At 48.0% G+C, this 21978-nt stretch overlaps 1 protein-coding gene across 3 annotated transcripts in view; it reads left to right on the top strand.

Annotated features, from left to right (window-relative positions):
* The first annotated feature begins 297 nt into the window (after positions 1-297).
* TANGO2 (transport and golgi organization 2 homolog (Drosophila)) overlaps positions 298-21978 on the top strand; it is a 29057-nt gene continuing 7376 nt past the window's right edge. The window contains exons 1-5 of one of the 3 annotated variants that reach the window (XM_006890453.1): positions 298-353; positions 10734-10822; positions 14788-14907; positions 15546-15660; positions 20196-20266. In XM_006890453.1, coding sequence (XP_006890515.1) covers positions 298-353; positions 10734-10822; positions 14788-14907; positions 15546-15660; positions 20196-20266 — 451 coding nt within the window. The remainder of the gene's footprint in view (positions 354-10733; positions 10823-14787; positions 14908-15545; positions 15661-20195; positions 20267-21978) is intronic. The other 2 variants (XM_006890455.1, XM_006890454.1) reach the window with 2 other exon arrangements.

Below are 21978 nucleotides of genomic sequence, written 5' to 3' on the forward strand. Positions count from 1 at the left end.
CCGTGAGTTTGGACAGGAGTTCTTTCTCATTTCTAGCATTAGGAGGAGGTTGGACTTCTCCATGCCAACTAGCACAGTGGGCATCTGGGAAGCCCTTCTTTGCTATGCCAGCAAATGCTGCGTCGTGACATGCCATGTCCAGCTGACGTTGCGGGGACCTCTGTGTGGCTCGCTCAGGGACGGGGCGCCGCGGGCACAGGTGTGGGCCAGCAGCTCTGTCATCGGTTGCACACTGAACTTGTGTCCCCCTCTTCCCGCAGACCGTGTGACCGTGGGAGGCAGCCCCCCAAGTGAACCATGTGCATCATCTTCTTTAAGTTTGATCCTCGCCCTGTTTCAAAAAATGCATACAGGTAACACCCCGCCACCTTGTTGTGTGTCTGCCCACCACCCAGCCCCTTGTGCTGCTATTACCCATAAGCGCCATAGAGTCACCACCTTTGAGGGCTGGGAGTTGGGGTGCTTCTGGGTTCTGGGGGCTGACATGGAGTTGGCCACGCAGTAGCCTGGGCACATGCACAGAGAGGTACCCACCTCAGTGAAGGGGCGTTACTGGCAGGTCAGTTCTTACAAACGGTGCCGGGAGGACAAGCCAGAGAGTGTGGGCTGGGCCCTTGTGAACAGCCGAGTCCTGGCTGCAGATGAGCCAGGGCTGATTGGCCCCTGGCCCCTGGCTGTTTGGACAGACATCTGAAGGTTGATCTCTATGGCAGGGTCTCTTAGTCACGTATGAAGATTGAGCAATGAAGGTCCCTGAGAAGGTGTAGGTTGGAGGAGGGGTTCAGGGTCAGATTTGGGTTGGGGAACAGAACTATACAAAGATAGTACGTGTGATTCTGCATATTCTGTGAGCTGTCGGGGTGACGGTGGCCCTGTCTGGTGGGTGGACCCCAGGCTGAGGAGCGAGGGCTGGATGGGGAAGCTCAGAGGTCCAGCTGGTAGAGGCAGGAGACTGAGACCAAGAATGGGTGAGCAGTGGTCTCTAGCCCCTCCATTCCTTGGTTTTCATTCACCCAGAGGCTAAGGCCAGCGATTAAACCCACAGCCAAAGATGGCATTCGGAACTGCTCCCTAGTGGGGCTGCCTGAGAGGCTCTTTCGTTTTGAAATGTACGCCAGGAATAGTTGAGAACCTTTTGATAACCTCTAGGGCTTTAGGAAACGCTGATTGACTAGTGGTGAGGATTTGAACCACCAACCCAAAGGCTCATGGTTACAGTCCACCAGCTGTTCCGTGGGAGAGAGGTGGACGGTCTCCTCCTGTGCGATTCACTCCCTCTGCAAACCCACCGGAGGGTCAGCTCTGAGTCCGCTCTGACTTGACTGTATACATAACAGCAGCTGGAGTTGCAGCCTCACGAAGGATGGTGTGGTCACCACGCTGCCTAGTGCTGTGACCAAGTCAGCCCATTTCAACCCGAGGAAGGGAACACAGAATATACCCAGTGCAGCCTGCCTGGAAGTGGGCATCTGCTGCTGAGCTGGGTGGGCTGCAGAACAGCGGGGAGTCCAGGGCTCCTCCTAGTGGCCCCCTAACAGAACAGCTATAGGGATCAATACAGCAGACAGCGTGCAGATGCATTAATTCACACAGGGAATGTATAAGAAAGAAATCGTCAACATGACAGGCAGTAAGGGTGGTCAGAAGGGAGGTGGGCTCCAGCAAATACAGGATTGTCATCATAAGGGGCAGCCGCTGCCTAGGGATCTGAGATCCAGCGCCCAGACAGAGCCCCAGCCCTTGCTGGCGTGAGCATGACTGTGGCCTCCTGATTGCTACAGCTGAGAGCTTGCTGGACTCGGCCCCCTAGCATGCTGGCAGAAGGTTTTCACAAGCCTGTGTCTCCCTGGACAGTGCTGCAGAACTGACGGCAGAAGCTGCAGGGAGGTTCTGGCTGCCAATTCCTGCCATGCATTGTGGGGTCTCACCGAAGCCGCTCAAGCTATGGGAACAGGTGCTAGAAAAGAAGGTGCAGGCAGGAACCTGCTGAGAAAGGAAGGTGGAGCCCCAGGAATCTCTCTTCCTCTGTGTCTCTCCAGCGCCCTCTACAGACAAAGTTTAACACATGCTGTGCTCCTTGGAGGCAAGGATGGTGGAACTTGGCCCCACTATTTTGGGCATGTTTTTAGGAGAGGTCAGTCCTTGGTAAAGGACATCAAACTTGGAAAAGTGGTGGGTCAGATGAAGAGAGGGAGACCCTCAAAGAGATGGATTGACACAATGACAGTGGCCATGTTGTGTACCATTGAGTCAGACCGACTGATAGCTGACCCTCTGGTGGGTTTTCAAAATAGTTAATTGCTTGGGAGGAGATTGCCCATCCTTGTCCTGCAGAGCGGCTGGTGGGATTTGAACTGCGTGCCTTCCAGATTGCAGCACAACTTCTTGCCACTAGGCCACGAGAGCTCCCTGCCATAGGCTCAAGTGTTTGAGAGATGAAGAGGACGGCGCAGCATAGGGAAAGGTTCAGATGCATTGTTCATAAGGTTGCTATGAGTTACAGTCAACTTGATGGTCCTCACCACCACCACCACCTGCTGTAAACAATTAAAAAACTCAAACTCAATGCCGTCGGATTGGAACCGACTCAGAGCTGAGCCTCTAGCAGGTTTTCTGAAGCTACAGATCACAAAGGAGGAGACTGTCCGTCTTTATCTCAGTAATCCTTGAGGAGAGGTTTATTTTAAACATACCCTTTAATGGTATAGTTATTTCATGTGTACAAACCAAAAGGTCGGTGATTCACTTCCACCCAGAGGGACTCTGAAGGAAGGCTCAGTGATCTACTTCCAAAACACCAGCCATTGAAAACCCTATAATAGATCATTGTCCATTGGTGAGTGGAAGAGTTTAAGGTGGTGCAGATACACAATGGAGTAATACTCTCAGCCTTGAAGCAAATCAGCACAGAGCATGAGGGAACTGGGAGGACATTGTGTTGAGCAGACTAAGGCAGTCACAGAAAGACAGTGTTCTGTATGTTCTCACTTTATGAACTGACCTGAGCAGGTGAATATGTAGAACTCAGTCTCATCCCCACTAAGTTGGAGCTGACTCGTAGCTGACCCACCTGTGGGTTTTTGGAAGGCTGTGAATCACGTGAGGGAGATTGCTCATCTTTCTCCCTTGGAGCTGCGGGTGGATTCGAACCTTCAGAGAGGCATTGACTCTGAGTTAGCGCAACTCCTTTCAGGCTCTGCCATCAAGCTTCTACAGTCCCTACAACTGATATCAAATTTGTCCAATGAGAGGTTATTGTTACATAATAAACAATATTGCTGAATGAATACATTTAGCATTTTCTTGAAAGAGTTTACTCTTTGTTTATTCTTTGGAAGTCTGCTGTCAGGGACCTCTCCAAAGTGCTAAAGAGCAATGTTGTCAGGCTAGAGAGTAAGGTGTGCCTGATCCACACCATGATCTTAGCAATTATTTGCTGTCCATCAGATTGCTGTACAATAACTAGAGATGACAGAAAATGAATTGATGCCTTTGAGTTGTGGTGCTGGAGAAATGTCTTGAATATATCATGGACCACCAGGAGAACAAATAGATCTTAGGGTAAAATCAAGTTTCTCCTTGGAGGCAAGAATTTTGAAGCTCCATCACAGGTACTTGGGGCATGTGACTGGGAGGGACCAATCTCTGGAGAAGGATTATGCTTGGAAGGGTAGAGGGACGGTGCAGGAGAGGAAGATCCTGGATGAGATGAATTGACACGGTAACCAGGGCAATGGGATTAGGTGTGTCAGAGTCAGTGAGGCTGGGTCAGGACAGGGCAGGGTTCAGGTACAGTAGGGTTGTTATGAGCCGCAGGAGACTTGACAGCACATAACAACAACATTATATATATAATTTAAGAAAATAAATGTTGTTGTTGATTGCCTTCGAGTCAAGAATGACTTATAGCGACCCTATGAACAAAAGGCCTGAAGCCTATCTATAACTACGGACATTTATCAAAGTTCATAGAGTTTCTGGATACCATTACTATAACCTTGGTGGGCCTGACCTAATCAGGTGAGTCCTTTAAAATACATGGATGGACCCCAAAATGAAGAAGAGATGTGGAGCATAAGGGCAGTTCCGCCTCAGGCTTTGAAGAGAAAAACAACTGCTAGGTTGTGAGAGGGCCCTAAGATGTCCTTCAGGAGCAGAAGCTGAGAATGACCTTGGTCAACAAGACCGAGACTTATGTTACACTCTTAGAAGGAAGCAGACTCTGCCAACAGCCAAAAGAAGGTCTCAGATGGTACTCAACAGCTTGATTTGAGCCTTTGGAAACCCTGAGCAGAGGGCCCAGCTGACTCCTGGCCCTTGGAAGCTGTCAACAAACATGTGTTGTTTGAAGCTGCGACCTTTGGGTATTTGTCATACAGCAATGAAACACCAGTGCACCGCGACCAGGGTAAATCTGTCACTCTTGACGTTTCCAGGAGGCCTGTATAAGCTGCATGAGGCTGTGATTGCGATGTATTGTCCCACACAGGCGACTTCCTGGGAATCATTGCTGAGGTCACGTGGCCTGTAACCTGCCATCAGTCCAGTCTTAGTGCACCCATTCACCCTCCAGCAGGGGACTTCCATTCATGGTTTCAAGCATTTTCCAAACCCTCCCCCTGGTGGCCCCATTTCTGCGTCATGGGCACCAGCACAGGGAGACTGTTGTTTGCCTTGAAGCACGAAGAAGTCTTGGCTTTGAGGGCAGTGACTTCTTTGACTCCACTGAGTGTGCTGATGTCAGCACTTCTCGTTGGCTGTATGTTCCTGAGTTACGTGTTTCGTGAATTCCCTGGCAAACCACAAGCAATCCGCTGAATAGCAACTCCTGTGATAAAAATATCTTGGCAATTAATGTCTCTGAATCATTAAGCTGACACTTGTGTTTGCTCCTTGTTTTAAAAATAGATAATTGAATATCTTGGGAGCAGAGTTCTGCTCTGTCAGCTTTTCTGTTTCTTTTCTTCTTTTAGCCCCCCCCCCCACACCCCGTAACACTAATGCAAGAATCAGAACCAGATAGATGAGAAACATAATACTTAATGTCTTAGACTAGGTTCTCCAGAGGTGTAAAACCTGTGAAGTTGTGACAGGTAGGTAGATAGGTAGATAGATGGATGGATGGATGAATGGGTGGATGGATGGATGGATGGATGGATAGATAAATGGATAAGTAGATGATGGATGGATGGGTATATGGATGGATGGATAAGTAGATGTATAAATGGGGTGGATGGATGGGTAGATAGATAAAGATAAATTGCTCACAGATAAGTGATTTGAATGTTTATTGTTGTTGTCACTAGGTTCCATTGAGTCAAGTTCAATTCATAGCGACCTTATGAACGACACATCTAAGCCCTGCCCTATCCTGTGCTATCCTCATCAATCCTGACATTCTTGAGCCTATTGCTGCAGTGACTATGTCAGTCCATCTCGTTCAGAATCTTCTTCCTCTTCGCCGACCCTCCACCTTTCCAAGCATGAAGTCCCTCGCCAAGGAATAGCCTAACAACGTGCCCAAAGTATGGGAGACAAAGCTTTGTCATCTTTGAATGAGGAACATTCTGGCTGCACCCTTTCTGAGACCTATCTGTTTATCCTTTTGGCAGGCCGTAGGCTGTGCAGTACTCTTACCAACAGCACAGCGCAAAGACATTGATTCTTCTATCATCCTTATTCATTGTCCAGCTCTCAGAAGCATTGCAAGTGATTGAAAAGACCATGGCCTGAATCAGACACACTTTAACCTTTAAACGGACATCATTGTTGCTTAATACTTTGAAGAGGTCTTTGACGGCAGACTTTCCTAATATGATACATCTTTTGATTTCTTGACTGCTGCTACTGAAGGTGTTTATTGTGGATCCAAGTCAATGAAATCATTAACAATTTCAGTCCTTTCTCCATCTGTCATGAAGTTGCCTATAGGCCCAGTGGTGAGGATTTTTGTCGTCTTGATGCTGAGATGTAATCCATATTGAAAGCTGTAATCTGTAATCCATATTGAAATCCTTGATTTTCTGTAGCAAGGGCTTCAAGTCATCCTTGCTTTCAGCAAGCAAGGTTGTGTCACCTGCATGACACATGTTGTTGATGAATCTTCCTCTTGTCCTGATGCCACATTCTTCTTCAGATAGTCCAGTTTCTTGAACTATTTGCACAGCATACAGGTTGAATGTGTATAGAGAAAGGACACAATTCTGATGTGCACATTTCTTCATTTTTAAACCATGTATTGTTCTTTTGCTCTGTTCCTCCAGCAGTTTCTTGGTCCAGGTAAAGGTTTCATATGAGCGTAATTAAGTGCTCTGGGATTCCCATTCTTCTTAATGTTAGCCATGACTTGTTATGATCCACACAGTCAAAAGCGTTTGTATAGTCAATAAAACACAGATATTCTTCTGATATTAGCAGCTTTCAGCCAAGATCCATCTGCCATCAGCAATTATGTCCCTGTTGTCACAGCCTCTCCTAAATGTAGCTTGAACTTCTAGAAGCTCTCTGTCAATGTACTGTTCTAGCCATTTTTGGATAATCTTCAGCAAGATTTTACTTATATGAGATATTACGGATATTGTTCAGCAAGGTCCACCTTCTCTTGGGTCACTTTTCTTGGGGATGGCAACATCCAGTACATTGCCAGGTAGGTGTCTTCCAATTTTTCTTACAGACACTGGTGAACGCGTCCAGGACTTCATCTGTTGGTTGAAATATGTCAATTGACATCCCATAGATTATTGGGGATTTCTTTTTTACCATTTCCTGCTTGAACTTTTATTACCATTGACTTTTTTAAACATCTTTTTTTTTTTTGTTGTTGTTGTTTACCATCGAATTGAATCTGACTGGTACATGAGGAGCTTGCCCCTCCTCCTCCAGTGGAGCATCTGGTGGATTTGAACCATGCACCTCTGGGACTGCAGCGCAGCTTCTTGCCAGTAGGCCACCAGAACTCCCTTATTACCATTGGCCATTCATATTCTACTTCCAGAAATAGTGCCCTGCCAGTCAATTATTTTTGTCACTATGTGTATTCCCTCCATCTTATTTTGATGCTTCCTGGATTATTCAAGACTTTGCCCATAGGCTGGCAAATCCCAAGACTTGTGAGTCAGAGGACAGGCTAGAAGCTGAGGAATCCAGGATGGACTGGCAATGTGGTCCAGGGACTAAAGGTTAGATCTTGAAGTGCCAGATAGGATCCAAATAGAACAAAACCCAGCAGAGCTTTTAGAACATTCCTGTATATTTGATGTATCTCATCCTCAAGTAAACTCTCTTTCAGCTGATAGCCTGCTCCTGGAAGAGCTCATCCTGGACGTGGTTACGCTGCGTCAGAGCTCATCAAGGAAATGACTGTATCACACCCCTCAAACTAGCAAATCAAGGGCAGCCAAGCTGATACGCAGCCTCAGCCATGCCTCTCCACCCTTGTCAATGTGACACCTGTCACATCTGTTGAAACCATCAGGAATCTCTAAGTGAAAACAATTGAAAAATCGCCCATCCACAAACGAATGGATAGAGAAGCTGTGGTATATTCACACAATGGAATACTATGCTGCACTGAAAAACGAGGAACTCATGAAATATCATTCAAAATGGGTGACCCTGGGGGGCATTATGCTGAGTGAAATATCTCAGTCACAAAAGGACAAATACTGCATGGTGCCACTGTTGTAAAACGGGACTGACATTGGGGTTGAGGGAAGACAGAGAAGGAGGGGAGGAATGATGTATACTGCATTGAAACAGATGAGGGAAAGAACTGTTTAAAGGGATATATGAATGGGTATTCTTGTCATTACAGAAGTCCAGAATGAAGGCTGCATAATGGAGTGGACTTGGGGGGAGGGATTGCATAACAATGAAAGAGGTTCTTTTTCTTTTCAAGGAGAAGAGTGAATTAGGGGGGAGAAGGCAACAATGAATGACTGGAAACCCTAAGTCTCTGTAAACTTTTATTAAAATTAATTTTTTTAAAAAAATTGTCAAATTATGCTTGTGCCTAGCATGGTACAACTGATGTGTTCTCAACTAGAAATACACTGTTGTTGTTGTGTACCATCAAATCAGAACTGACCCACAGGTGACTCTCGAGCAGATTTTCAGAGACAGTTAATCGCACAGGAGGAGATTGCCCATCTTTCTCCCATGGAGCAGCTAGTAGATTTGAACTGTGTGCCTTTGGCTTGGCAGCACGATTCCTTTCCACTAAGCTGCCAGAGCTCTCTAGAAATGCACTAGTCCCATTTATAAAGTTTCTTTTGCAGGTGAAGAAAAGGAAGAATGCTTTGTGTGCACATACAAGGAAGCAATCCTCGTGGCCATTACAGTCTTCATTTCTGCAGCTGGTCATAACTGCTCTGCATTTCCTTGGCCCCTAACACGGGAGGGATACAAACCTTCATTCCTGAAGAGTCTTCGCTTATTTGGTCGTCATGTTGGAAACAAGTTGCTGTCGTCTTTTTCTACTCGCAAGTCTCCCTGGTAGATACTAAGAGACAGCCCGGGGCATCTTCTCTGTTCCAGACACACTTCTTTACCTGCACTGTGTAATATCAGTCCTGTCTCCCCTTGGTTCTCAAAATCAACCACAGCAGACATTAACAGTCAGTGTCTTCTTCCCCTTGTTGTTCCTGAGCCAGGAGCAGCCCGAAGTAGTTGGATGGCATCCTTGGCTTCCTGTTTGGTTGTGTCTTACGGTGGGGGTTTACTTCCATGTGGAACTAAGGCTCCAGGACCTGAGAGCATAGTTACGGGGACAGGAGACCAAACACCTTGTGAGTCTCTCGTGTAATAGTAATTGCTGCAACTCGCACTTCTTCCGAATCCTGGCTCTGTGAGTTCTGGGCGTAGGAGAAAGAGCTTGATGTATTGCACACCGACTTAGAGCAGGGGCACCTTTGACCCTGCAGGGTATTAACTCCTGGATGACACTGTTATTTTGTCCTCAGAGAGTCCTTCCATCCTCTGTCAAGCCCTCTACTTTTTATATATAAACTTGATCGTTTGAAACTTGCCAAGTTCCAAGGTTGGTAGGCAAGGCTGCACACTGATACTTTCTGAGGACGTAGTGCTAGAAGGTTGACAGGTCACACAGCTAATTTTAATGATCCTTTGAAATCAGAATGGAGTGGGGGGCCGGGGGGAGTGGAATTGACCAAATAAGTAGCTACAGACCAGGTGCCATGGGTGTGTGTCATCAAGTCAGAACCGGCTCAGACGGTCGACTCACGGCCGACCACCATTCATTCAATCAGGTCCAGACCAGAAACTGTTGTTGTTGTTGTGTGCTGTCAGAGCTGACCCTCCAGCTGACTCCCAGAAGCTGTAAATCACGAGAGGAGACTGTCCAACTTTCTTCTGCAGAGCGGTTTTGAACCACCTGCCTTTGGGGTGGAAGCGCACCTCCTTATCCGCTAGGCCACCAGACCTCCCTCACCAGGTACTAAGCGATGGGTTCATTTGCTCAAGCAGTGAAACCACATCTGGAACAGCAGCTGCAGGTTGCAGTCACCCACTCATTAAGACGATCCACTGTCATTCTTTTAAGCACCATCTGATCTTTGAATAGGCCAAACAGGCAAATTGGTGAGGATGTGGTGGGCATCACCCCCACCCCATGTCTTTTGAATTCTCAGTGGTAACAGCAATTTCTCCAGTTGCTCCAGGAATGCGGTATTGCTTTGGGATCATTGTTTTCTAGGTAGGGGCCCTTCTAATGGCTTCCACTTGGCATATCTAACTAACACCTTCCTCCACATGCCCCGGCCCATCTCTGGTCCCCTCTCATTCAAGTGCTACTCCATCCTGAGCTGTGCACCCACACAGACACTGATGACAGGTGCACAGCCTTTGGGACCCACTGGCAGAGGTTAACAGGAGAGGATACATCAGCTTCTGATGGGCAGGGAGGAAAACGTGCAACAACGAATGAATGAAAATCCAAAGTCTCTATAAACTTTCATTAAAATATCAATTTTTAAAAAAGGTGCTTCTGGGCCCAAGTCTGGGTCACTGGTATGATATCTCAGAGAATTAAAGATCTGGTACGTGTTTCCAGTCTGTTTGTCTTTATGTCACTTGATTCAAGTTGCTTTGAGGACAGCTTCTACTGCACGTGTATTGTGAGGTACAGGAGGGTGGGGGGATTGGCTTTAATAGTTCCCCACTTTGGATTGGTGAAGGCTTGGTCATTTGATCTTCGCCCCCCCGCCCCTCACTGGCTCCCAGCATGAGCCCAGGGCTCCTGTGTGAACAGTGAAGAGAGATGGGAAGTTGGTGTTTGTGTTTGAAATCCCATTTCCTTCTGAGGAATCCCTGATGTAACTGTGGAGTTACATTGCTAACCCAAAGTCTATGCTTCTTTGGTGGTTCGAATCCACCAGCTGTTCCACAGAAGAAAGGTGGTCCGTCTCCCCTCCCCCCCGGCCCCGCCTGGAGCCTGCTGGGAGTCAGTTCTGACTCAGTGTCCATGAGTGTGTGAGTTTTGGAGGTGGGATTTTTTTCTCCCTTTTTCACTTGTATACCATTGAGTCAGATCCAACTGACAGGAGGAGAATCCCCCTCCTTCTCCAGCAGAGCATCTGGTGGATTTGAACCGCGCACCTCTGGGATTGCAGTGCAGCTTCCTGACACTAGGCCATCAGAGCTCCCAGGTTTTGAGGGGTTTTTTTTTAGATTTCTTTTTTCCCCCTGAGATCTTGAATTCTGTTTTCTTCTTCCAGACTTATCCTAGCAGCCAACAGAGATGAATTTTATCACAGGCCGTCCAAACTAGCTGACTTTTGGGGGAACAACAATGAGATCCTCAGCGGTAAGTCTTGGGGGTCCTCACAGTTCCGTGTGTGTGCTGTCAGCACCCGGTCAAGTGTGGAGACTCAAACAAGGCAGGGCTGCCCAATCCACAGAGTCACTGTGGAGTGGCCGTGCCGTGGACATGAATGGACATGGATGGGAGGGCACAGACGAGCACCTCCTGCGTGTCCACCATGCACGTTCCCTGTGTTGTCCTGGGCCAGCATCCTGGCTGCAGGCCCTCCATGGGTCTCCAGAAGGAGAGGCCACCTGGCCCATAGGGTTAGGTCCTGTGGAACGACCAGCAGATTGGATTACTTGTTAATTATTGTTCATAATTCCATTCCCACTTAAAATTGCTATGCTGTTGTTATGTGCCATTTGAGTCGCCTGCGACTCACAGCGACCCTATGCTCTATCCTGTGCCAACCTTATTGTCTCTGACACACCTACCCCCATTACCCCAGTCACTGAACCAATCCATCTCATCGAGGGTCTTCCTCTCCTGCCCTGTCCCTCCACCCTCCCAAGCATGACTTTCCTCTCCAAGGACTGATCCCGCCTATCAGCATCTATAATTTTAAACTGGGTTTGTTTGGGGTTTTTTCCCATTTCCTTACTTTTTCAAGATTTTTCCCCCCACTGTGGTGAAATCATTCACACCAGTCCACGCCAGCCAGCAAAGCCACCACATTTATAATTCGGAGACAGGGATGATGATGTTCATACTGCACTCCAATGAATTAGTTCCATCTTCTTCCAGAACATTCTGTAGCGATTAACCATCGAGTTGGGTCTGACCCACAGCTGACCCTCCAGTGGGTTTTCAGGGGCTGTTAATCACACGGGAGGAGACTGCTCATCCTTCTCCCGAGCCCTTGTCTCTGTAGTGTCATTCATGTCTCTTCGCAGCTGTGTGATAATTCTGCTGTGTGTATTGTGTTGTTCATTGTTACTATGTGCCATCAAGTTGACCCCAACTCATAGCCGCCCTGTATACAGCAGGTGACACTTCTGTGTAACCCTACAGCTCCCTCACAACGTCTGTGGTGAGTCAGACCTTCAAAGCAGTCACGGTGTCAGTCCATGGCTTTAAAGGTCTTCTTCTGCGTGGCTGCCTCCGTACTTTCCCGAGTATGATAGCTTCTTCCCAAGGACTCTCCTTTCTAATAACAGATCCAAAGTCTTTGAGACAAAAGCTCACCACCCTCACCGCCAAGGAGCATCCTGACCACAATTCTTCCAAGACAGATGTGTTTGTCCTCCTGTTGGCAGACCCTGGAGTATTCCGTATTCTTCCTCAGCACCATCGTGTAAAGACATAAGTTCCGTCTTCTTTAGTCACCATCAAGCCTCCATGAGTAATTGGTGTTAAGGTGAAGTAAAACACAAACTCGATGCTGTTGTGTTGAGACCGACTCATAGCCGACCCTCCATTGAGTTTCCAAGGCCGTAGGTCACATGGGTGGAGACTGCCCATCTTTCTCCTGTGGAACTGCTGGGAGATTTGAACTGCTGTAGAAAGGCACAGCCTCCGAGTTAGCCGCGCTCAAACTCTGCCTTCCTACAGACTATGCCACCAGAGTTGTCTTGTGACTTGTGTCCGGTGCACCTTAGTCTTTCAGCTGACATCCTTGCTCTTCAGCACTTTAAAGTAGGCATTGACAGAAGTTTTAACCAATGCAACACATCTTTTAAGTTCTTTAACTGCTACCATAAGGTGTTGATTATGAATTCAAGTAGGATGAAATAATTCACAACGTATTATTGCTGTTTATTGATCCAGTGGTGAGGATTTAGGTTTTCCTTATGTTGCGGTTTAATACACATTGAAGGCTATAATTCTGATCTCTTCAGTAAGCGCTTCAAGCTTTCTTCATTTACAGCAAGCAAAGATGTGCCATTTGCATAATGTGGGTTGTTGGTAAGTCTTCTTCCAATCCTGATATCACATTACTCATCATATAGTCTGGCTTCTTGAATTATTTGCTCAGCATTCTAATTGAATAGTCACAATAAAAGAATAGAACCTGAATGCAAACCTTTAAACCACATGGTATCCTCTTGTTCTGTTCGAACACCTGCTTCTTGGTTCATGTACAGCTACCACAAGAGCACAATTAAGTGTTCTAACATTCCTACAGTGTTATCCAAAATTTATTAAGATCCACACTGTTGAACATCTTCAGTCAATCAATAATATACAAGTTAACATCTTTCTTGTACTCTCTGCTTTCAGCCATGATGCATCTGACATCAGCAATGATGTCCCTCGTTCCCCAGCCTCTTCTGAATCCAGCTTGAATTTCTGGCAGTTCTCTGTCAATGTACTGTTCCAGCTGTTCTTGAAATTAATTTTCATGTAAAATGTGTGGTAAGGACTAAGATACTTTTTTTTTCTTTCATCTGTCCCAGCATCATTTATTGAATGAGTATTTTCTGCCTGTTTTATCACCATGGCAACTTGGCTGAAGCTCAGTTGAACATCTGTCTAACTGGGGGTCTATCCTAGACCCTTCTATTCCATTGATCTTTGTGTTTGTCTTGAGTTCAGCACCACACTGTCTGATTATTGTAGCCTTTCCAGAATGCTTCAAATCACACAGTGTTAAGTCTTCTAACTTAATCTTCTTTTCCTGGATTGTTTTGGCTGTTTTAGATGCTTTTCCCTGGAACGCCTCTATAACCTTTCTTTCCATGTTTATCGAGCTTGTTAATTTCTATAAACCAAAAGCCTGGGATTTTGCTTGGCTCCATCAGTCATTTGGAGAGAAATGTTATCTTGCCACTATTTAGTTTCCTGTTAATGTGCAGACTTGCTTCTCCTCTGAGTCTGTTCTGCTTGGCCTTTCTTAGCCACACTTGTTTCCAGTCTTGTTGTTAAGTGCCATTGAGTCCGGTACCACTAGTCTTTACCTGTTGTCAACTCCACAAGGAACTCATTACCCTTGAGTCTGAGTTGACCCGCAGCTGACCGTCCACTGGGTTTCTGAGGCTGTGAATCACACTGGAAGAGTTTGCCTGTCTCTCATACTCGGAGACACTGGTGGACTCTTTTTAGCTAAACTTTTAAAAAACGATTGTTACTGTATACCATCGAGTCAGAAACAACCTGACCTGACCTTTGGCAGGTTTTCAGAATCAGTAAATCACACAGGAGACTGCCCATCCTTCTTCTGCGGAGCAGTTAGTAGATTCGAACCATGTGCTTTTGAGTTGGCAATGCAACTCCTTAGTACTAAGCCACCAGAGTTCATCCCTTCCCCCCCCATTTTTATTTTTGTATTTTTATTTTTTTTTAATTAAGACTATTATAAAAGTTTACAAAAAACTTGGATTTTCATTCATTCATTGTTGCACATTTTCGTCCCTAGCCATTCACTTTTCTTTTTAAAAAGGTTTTACAATCCCGAATGTGGTTTGGATCCACCAGATGCTCCACTGGAGAAGGAGGGACAATCTTAGCCAGTTTGATCCAATTCAACAACACACAACAACAACAAAACAAAAAATACTTCCCCCCAAAAAAAGATTATTTCATTGTTGCCCTTTTTTCCCTCTTCCCACCCTCCCCCAGTCCACTTTGCTATGCACCTCTTATTCTGGACTGTTAATAACTTATTCCTTTTAAACACAGAGGTCTCTTGTTTTTTTTTTTAGAGGTCTCTTTTTTAATGGTACTAACTAGGTGTTTTTGTGGGTGTAGTTTTTTGTTTTTTGTTGTTTTTCACCCCAATACTCTAGAAAGCCCTTGGGTGGCACAGATAGTCAAGTGCTGGGCTAATGGCTTGGCACTATGCGTGTACTCAGAGTGTGGGTTCTAGGGGGCTGCCTCACCTCATTTCCATGCCCAGCCTGGCTGAGCTGCATTTACTCACGAGGTGTGTGGTCTCCCCAGAGGATGTGGTTAGATAGGGGAGCCAGGCCAGGCTTGGTGCCACCTATGGCAGATCTTTCCAGTGGTGACACTACCGTTTACTGCAGGGCTTGACATGGAAGAGGGGAAGGAAGGCGGGTCGTGGCTTGGCATGAGCACTCGGGGCAAGCTGGCAGCGCTCACCAACTACCTACAGCCTCGACTGGACAAGGACACCCGGGGCAGAGGTACGGCCGGGTCCGCGAGGGGGTCTGGACAGCCTGTAGCTGGGGCCCTGAGGATGCGGTGACCTACCTACTGTGAAGTGCACATGACAGAGACAGGAGAAGAGTGAGACTGGCTGTGCCTCTGCCTGGCTGCCCAGGGCCATCACCTGGGAGGCCCTCCTCAGCCCTGACCCATGTGAGACCCTTATAAAGGTAGTGGCTCCTTTCAGAATGAACTCCACATTGCATCTTGGCCAAGGTCGCTTTCCTGGCACTGTGTCTGCCTCCCATGGCTCACCAGCAGTCAGAGAGACCTCACAGCTGGGCTTCAGGATGTTTCTAACATTCACAGAACAGATATTCCCGAAAAGACAGCTCTCTAGACACAGGATTCCCTACAGATGACTTTGTCCCCCATTCTGGCTTTCCACTTTGGGTGCAATGGAGGAGAAATAAAAGCAGACCACCAGAAACAGAATTCTTAGGGCTCCTGGGCACCGAGGCGTGGCCCAGCCTTAGTAATGGTCAGTCTGGCCCCAGGGCTCTGCTCATGCCCCAACTTTTCTTCTTGTCCCCGTGGGCCTTCCTGGGATGGGAGGAGGGCTCAGCTGCAGGTGATCGCTGCACCCCAGACTGCGACATCTGTTCCCTGTGCACAGGCGAACTGGTCACCCACTTCCTGACCACCGACATGGACAGCTTGTCTTACCTGAAAAAAGTTTCAGCGGAAGGGCACCTGTACAACGGCTTCAACCTGATAGCAGCAGATTTGAGGTGGGTGTGCCTGGGAGGACTGAGCGCGAGCACCTCCCCTGATGGCCTGCTGTCAGAGAGAGAGCTGCCCTTTAGCTGTTGGGCGTGAGCTGCACTGCAGTGTCCGTGGAACCTCTTTGCCGGCCTTTGCTCCAGGGGCCGCATACACAGCACTCTTGGGCTTGCTGCACATTCTAGTCACCTCCAGCCTGTGTGAGTGCTGCCAGTTCAAGGCCTGGAGAGCTGTGTCTAGTGGGGTTTCTCTGGAACAGGAGTGTAGGAGACCCCCCCACCCCCCACCCCACCCCCTGTCTCCCAATCCATTCCCCAGTCTGGGGTTGAAAAGCCCCTCACCTTGCTACATCTTTCTCCTCTGGCTTCCGACAGGCAGCAATAAGCCAGGGCAGAAGGGAGCTCCCTGGGTGGACGTATGCCTGAGAGTAGGGTGATGTTCCCTACGCCTTGGGTGTGGGGAGTGCTGTGGAGCCGGCCGGTACAGCTTCCTCAGGAAGGACCTCTGGGTGGGTACTGTGACTCCTCACCATGGGGGTCTGTGGGGCTCAACAAGTGGCTGGTGGTGGCCCAGGAGCAGTGCTGCATGTTGGGGTTGGCGTGGCCTCTGTTGTGATCGACGTAGTCCTGCACCCTACACTCCTAAAAAGCCAGAGATCTAGGGAGCTCTGGTGGCCTAGTGGCAAGACGCTGCGCTGCAATCCCAGAGGTACACGGTTCAAAGCCACCAGATGCTCTGCTGGAAAAGGAGGGGGCAATCTCCTCCTGTACCAGTCAGATCTGATTTGACGGTACACGTAAAAATAATACAATAAAAATTTTTTTAAAAAAAGCCAGAGATCTGCATCTGTCCAGACTGGTAGAGGGCAGTGTATGTAGCACAGACTTCAGGGGTCCGCGTGGTGTTCTGGGGTGGTTCTGGAATGATCAGCCAAATTATGTTGTCTGCAAAGGATGCTTTGAGTTATGATGCTGGAGAAGAATATTGAATATACTATGGACCGCTAGGACAACACACAGGGTCATCCTGGAGAGAGTGAAACCAGGCTTCTCCTTGGTGGCAAGAATTCTGAAGCTCCACCTGACGTACTTTGGGCATGTTGCAAGGAGGGACATCATGTTTGGGAGGGTGGGGGATCAGCAAGAGGACAAGAAGACTCTGCATGAGATGGATTGACCCAGTGACTCTCGTAATAAGGGGTTAGGTAGATATGTCACAGACAATGAGGTTGGCTCAGGATAGAGCAGGATTCAGGGCTGTACGCAGGGTCACTATGAGTCACATGGGATTTGACAGCACACAACACCAACACAGGATCCTTACCACTTGCCAAGTACAGGACAGCGAGCTACTTAGTGTGGCTTTTCCAGCCAAAGTCTTTGTGACTGTCACCATGATGCGAGATGGGACCGTGCCCCTGTGAGGTGTACGTGGCCCACCAAGAGAACTAGATAACGTGCCATTAACAGGTTGTTGTTGTTGTTACCAGGTAAATGAAGTCGAGTACAACTCATAGCGATCCCGTGAGCAACAGATCTGAACCCTGTCCTGTCCTGTGTCATCCTTACAATCTCAAACACACCCAAACCCGTTGCTGTTGTCACTGTGTGTCAACCCACATGGTTAAGGGTCTTCTCCTTCCCCAATCCTCCACCTTTCCAGGCACGATGGCCCTCTCTAAGGAGCAGCCACACCTAGCAACATGCCCAGAATGAGATGAAGCTTCATCATTCTTGCCTCCAGGGAGCGCTCCGGCTGCACCTGATGGCACGTTTTGGATGGCAGAGATGGCTGTTACCTACCATTGAGTTGGAACCGACTCATAGCTGGCCCTCCAGCGGGTTTTGTAGGCAGTTGGTCGTTCTCTTTGCTCCCACAAGTTCTGGGTCCCTCCCTACCCCCACCCCAAGGATTGATTACTCTAAAGTAGTCCGGCTGGCTATTGTGGCCTGGTGCTAAGGAGTTGCGCTGCCAATATAAAGGTTTGCTGTTCGAATCCACCAGCTGCACTGCAGGAGGAAGATGGGCGGTCTCCTCCTGTGTGATTTATTGCCTCTGTAAACCCGCTGAAGGATCAGCTATAGGTCGGTTCTGACTCAACAGTCACAACAAGAAGTCCCTCTGACAGGAGTGGGGACCACGAGGCTTGAGATTCAAAAGGTGCTCCGTGTGTGGATGCTGCCCTCCTGTGGCTCAGGTGGGAAAGTGCAGCCCCTGGAGCCCCACGTGGCTCTCCCAGCTCCGTGCAGGGTCGACTGGTGTCAGCTGGAGGCCTCTCTCCGTGGACACAGCCTACAAGGTCAGGTGGCAGGCGGGGGGTACTAGGGACCGCCAGGCCACTGAGTAACCCCATTGCTGATTCTGGTGTGCAAATCTAGCCCCAGCCAGAACAGCGTTTTATTCCAGGTTCCTCCCTGTCATTGCCAGGTCCTCCTCAGTTGCCATGTGGTGGCACTAACATCACAGGATCACACAAGATCAAGCTTTCTGTGTGCAGATCAAGTCTTTTACACTATTAACCCCATGTTCCAAAAAAAAGGAACCACGAGGTGGTTGGAGGCTGGGACTGCGGTTCCCTCTCCCTGGTGGGCCAGTCACCAGGAGGAAGAAGGAGAAGCCAGGGCCAGGCTGGCAGGAGGTCCCTCCTGGTGCCCTGTGTCCACCCCTTCTCTGAGTTTGTTTACCCCAAAAACCTGAGCCTGCATGTCCAACGACTGGCACTGGGGGTGGCCCAGGACCCAGAGACCTCTCCGCAGGGAACAGTATCCTGAGCGCTAGCAGAAAGGCTCAGAATGTGTTTGAGGGGGTCTCCTACCCTTGACTATTTGAGTGAAAGTTTACAAATCCTGTTGGTTTTCATTCAATCTTTCACATGCCCTTTGTCTCATAATGTCACAGTTGATTGATGCAATTAATCACAATGTCTTGTTAAGCGTCCCTTTTCAGCAGGAAGTAGCTAAGAGAATACGCCGTCCCCTTTTCCTTATGACTCAGGGTGAAGTCTCTCTCAGGGAGGAGTGATAGGGAATGGCAAAGGACACACTGACAAAGAAGATTAATCAGAACTGGCTTTGACAAGCACTGTGGCATTTGGACAAGAACAAACTGGGAGGAGGGTAGAGAGAATAGTGCAACAATGAATGAGTGGAAGCCCAAAATCTCTGTAAATGTTTATGAAAATTAATAAAATATAATTATAGAAGAAAAAAACACAATGTCTTGTTAAACCCTAATTTTATTTATGATGTCCTTTTCTTTCTTTTTTAAATTTTATTATTTTGTGCAGGTACAGTCAAATCAGATCTGACTGGTACAGGAGGAGATTGCCCCTCCTTCTCCAGCAGAGCAACTGGTGGATTTGAACCACATACCTCTGGGGTTACGGTGCAGCTTCTTGCCACCAGGCCACCAGAGCTCCCTAAACCCTAATTTTACATTGCCTTTCCCTTCATCTGATTTAGCTGTTAATTTTTACTCCCCTCCCTCTCCCTTCTCATCCATGTTAACCCTCCAGGATTGATTCTATCTGTGTAAACCTTTCCTTATTCTTTTTGTGTGCTGTCGAGTCAGAACCGACTGTGGGTTTTCTGAGGCAATAAATCACACGGGAGGAGATTGCCCGTCCTTCTCCCGTGGAGCAGCTGGTGGATTCGAACCATGTGCCTTCGAGATTGCAGCACAGCTTTTTGCCACTAGGCCACTGGAGCTCTTTTCCTTAGCTTTGTACATTAATAGGCCTTATAACATAATTAGGAGCTCTGATGGTTTAGTGCTAAGGAATTATGCTGCCGAATCAAAGGTGCAAAGTTCAAATCCACCCGCTGCTCTGAGAGAAAGATGAACAAACTCCTATATGATTTATAGCCTCTGAAAACCCACTGGAGGGTCAGCTAGGAGTCAGTTCCAACAATGGTACATAACAACCACAGTGGGATTGGTGGATCAAATGGTATTTCTGTTCCCAGCTTTCTAAGGACCTGTCAGATTGCTTTCTTTACAATCCCACCAGCAAGGTGTGAGCATTCTGGTCTCTCCTCATGCTCACCAGCATTTGTGGTTTGCTGTCTTATTGAACATTTCAGTGTGGTATTAAGAAGGGGAATATCTTTGGCTTTGAGATGTGTTAAAAGGCACCCAGTGTTTGAAAGTGTGAGGAATGTTTGTCCAAGAGCCACTTGGACCTCAGAGTTTCCCCTGCCCTGAGGACATGGCTTGGACCCCAGGGAAGGAGCTTGTGCTGTTTCAGGGGAGCTGCTAGGCGCTTGGCTTGTGCTCACTTGTGGTTGAACCATTTGTCTGCAGTAGTTCCTGAGAGTGAGCTGGGTTAAGTGCTCCACAAACCGCAGACTAAAGCTCCCCTGCACGCCTTCCAGTGATGCTGCCACCCTGTCCTGAGCTGATAGGGGCATTCGACAAGATAGCTACTGCCGTCTCCCAGGCTGGTGACGTTGTGGGAGGCAGGACCCTGCTTAGCCTTGGCCTGGCTGCTGTGAGGGCCCGAGAGAGAACCTGCCTGACCATTTCCCTCCCATTTGCATTGCAGCACGTCCAAGGGAGATGTTGTCTGCTACTATGGAAACCGTGGGCAGCCGGAGCCTGTTGTCCTGGCACCAGGTGAGTCCCCTCCAGCTCTTGGTGGCAGGGTAGGGCGCTGCTCCTGTAGTGACACTGTTGACGTCCCGCTGTGTAACTCCCTGCCCACACCTGGCCAGCTGCTGCAGAGAGAGGTCCAGCTGTTTTTACTGCCCACGCTATGGACTCATCCTGCAGAGGCTGGGCCACACGTTCTCTCTGGTCCTCTGTCTTCCACCCAGCAGCCCATCCAGTGCCCACCTTCACCATCCCTGCCTCTTCACGCACTCTCATTCCACAAAGCCCTGCCTGCCACCCAGCTCACTTCCTGGGCACACTTGTGCCCCAGGACTGTTCGGTCTACCAGGAGTCCCTTTTTGTGCTTCTTGCTTCTGCCTGTTCTTTCTTTTACATTTTTGTTAGATCCTGTTGAGTACAACTCCTAACGACCCTATGAACAAACAGATCTGAACTCTGTCCTGTCCTGTGCCATCCTCATCGTCTCTGACACACATGAACCCACTGAGGCAGTCACTGGGTCGGTCCCTCTTGTTGAGGGTCTTCCTCTCTTTTGCTGACCCTCCATTGTTCCAAGGATGGTGCCCCTTTCCAAGGAATATCCTCTCCTAACAACATGCCCAAAGTATGTGAGATGAAGCTTCTCCATTCTTGCCTCTAAGAAGCACTCTGGCTGCACTTTCTCCCAGACATATCTGTTCTTCTGGCCCTCCGTGGGATAATCAGGATTCTTCTCCAACACCACAGCTCAAGGTGTCAGTTCTATCCTTAATTTTTCAGCTCTCAGATGTGTAGCGAATGATTGAAAAGACCATGACCTGAATCAGCCACACCTTTTTAATTAATTTATTTATTTTTATTATTATTATTGTTTTATATGTGTGTGCCATCAAATCAGATCTGACTGGTACAGGATGAGATTGTCCCTCCTCCTTCAGCAGAGCATCCGGTGGATTAGAACCATGTACCTCTGGGATTGCAGGGCAGCTTCTTGCCGCTAGGCCACCAGAGCTCGCCAGGAATCAGCCACACCTTAGTCTTCCAATTGACGTCATTGCTCCTCAGTAATTTGGAGAGATCCCTGACAGCAGACTTGCCTAATACAGTATGTCTCCTGATCTCCTGACTCCTGGAACCAATAGTGTTGATTGTGTATCCAAGTAAGATGAAATCGTTGACAGTTTCAGTCTTTTCTCCATCTGTCATTATCAGTCCAGTGGTGAGGACTTTGGTCTTACTGATGGTGAGATGCAAACCATTTTCAAGGCTGTAGTCTTTGATCTTCTGCAACAAGCATTTCAAGTTCTCCTTTCTTGCAGCAATCAAAGTTTGTGTCATCTGCATAATGCAGATTGTTGATTAATCTTCCTCCAATTCTGATGTCCCTTTCTTCTTCATATAGTTTCTAATGATTTGCTCAGCCTACAGATTGAATAGGGATCGAGAGAGAATACAACCCTGACACACACCTTTCCTGATTTTCAAACCATACAGGGTTCCCTTGCTTTGTACCCCTCCTCTCTAGTTTCTTCCAATACCCTCCTCAGGGATCACTCCACTTTTTGCCACACTGGCTTCATCCCAGCTCCCTCTCTGGTTCCAGGGCCCATTGTCTTGGTGCATACTCACTCTCTGCAAACACAGATCCTCTCCTCCTCCAAGTCCTGCCTGTACTCCCCTCTCCACATGCACAGAACCTAATACCTGGATGGATGGATGGATGGATGGATGGATGG

This window comes from Elephantulus edwardii, unplaced genomic scaffold (assembly GCF_000299155.1).
Source record: "Elephantulus edwardii isolate Elephantulus edwardi_28Jun2011 unplaced genomic scaffold, EleEdw1.0 scaffold00089, whole genome shotgun sequence".
Lineage (NCBI taxonomy): Eukaryota > Metazoa > Chordata > Mammalia > Macroscelidea > Macroscelididae > Elephantulus > Elephantulus edwardii.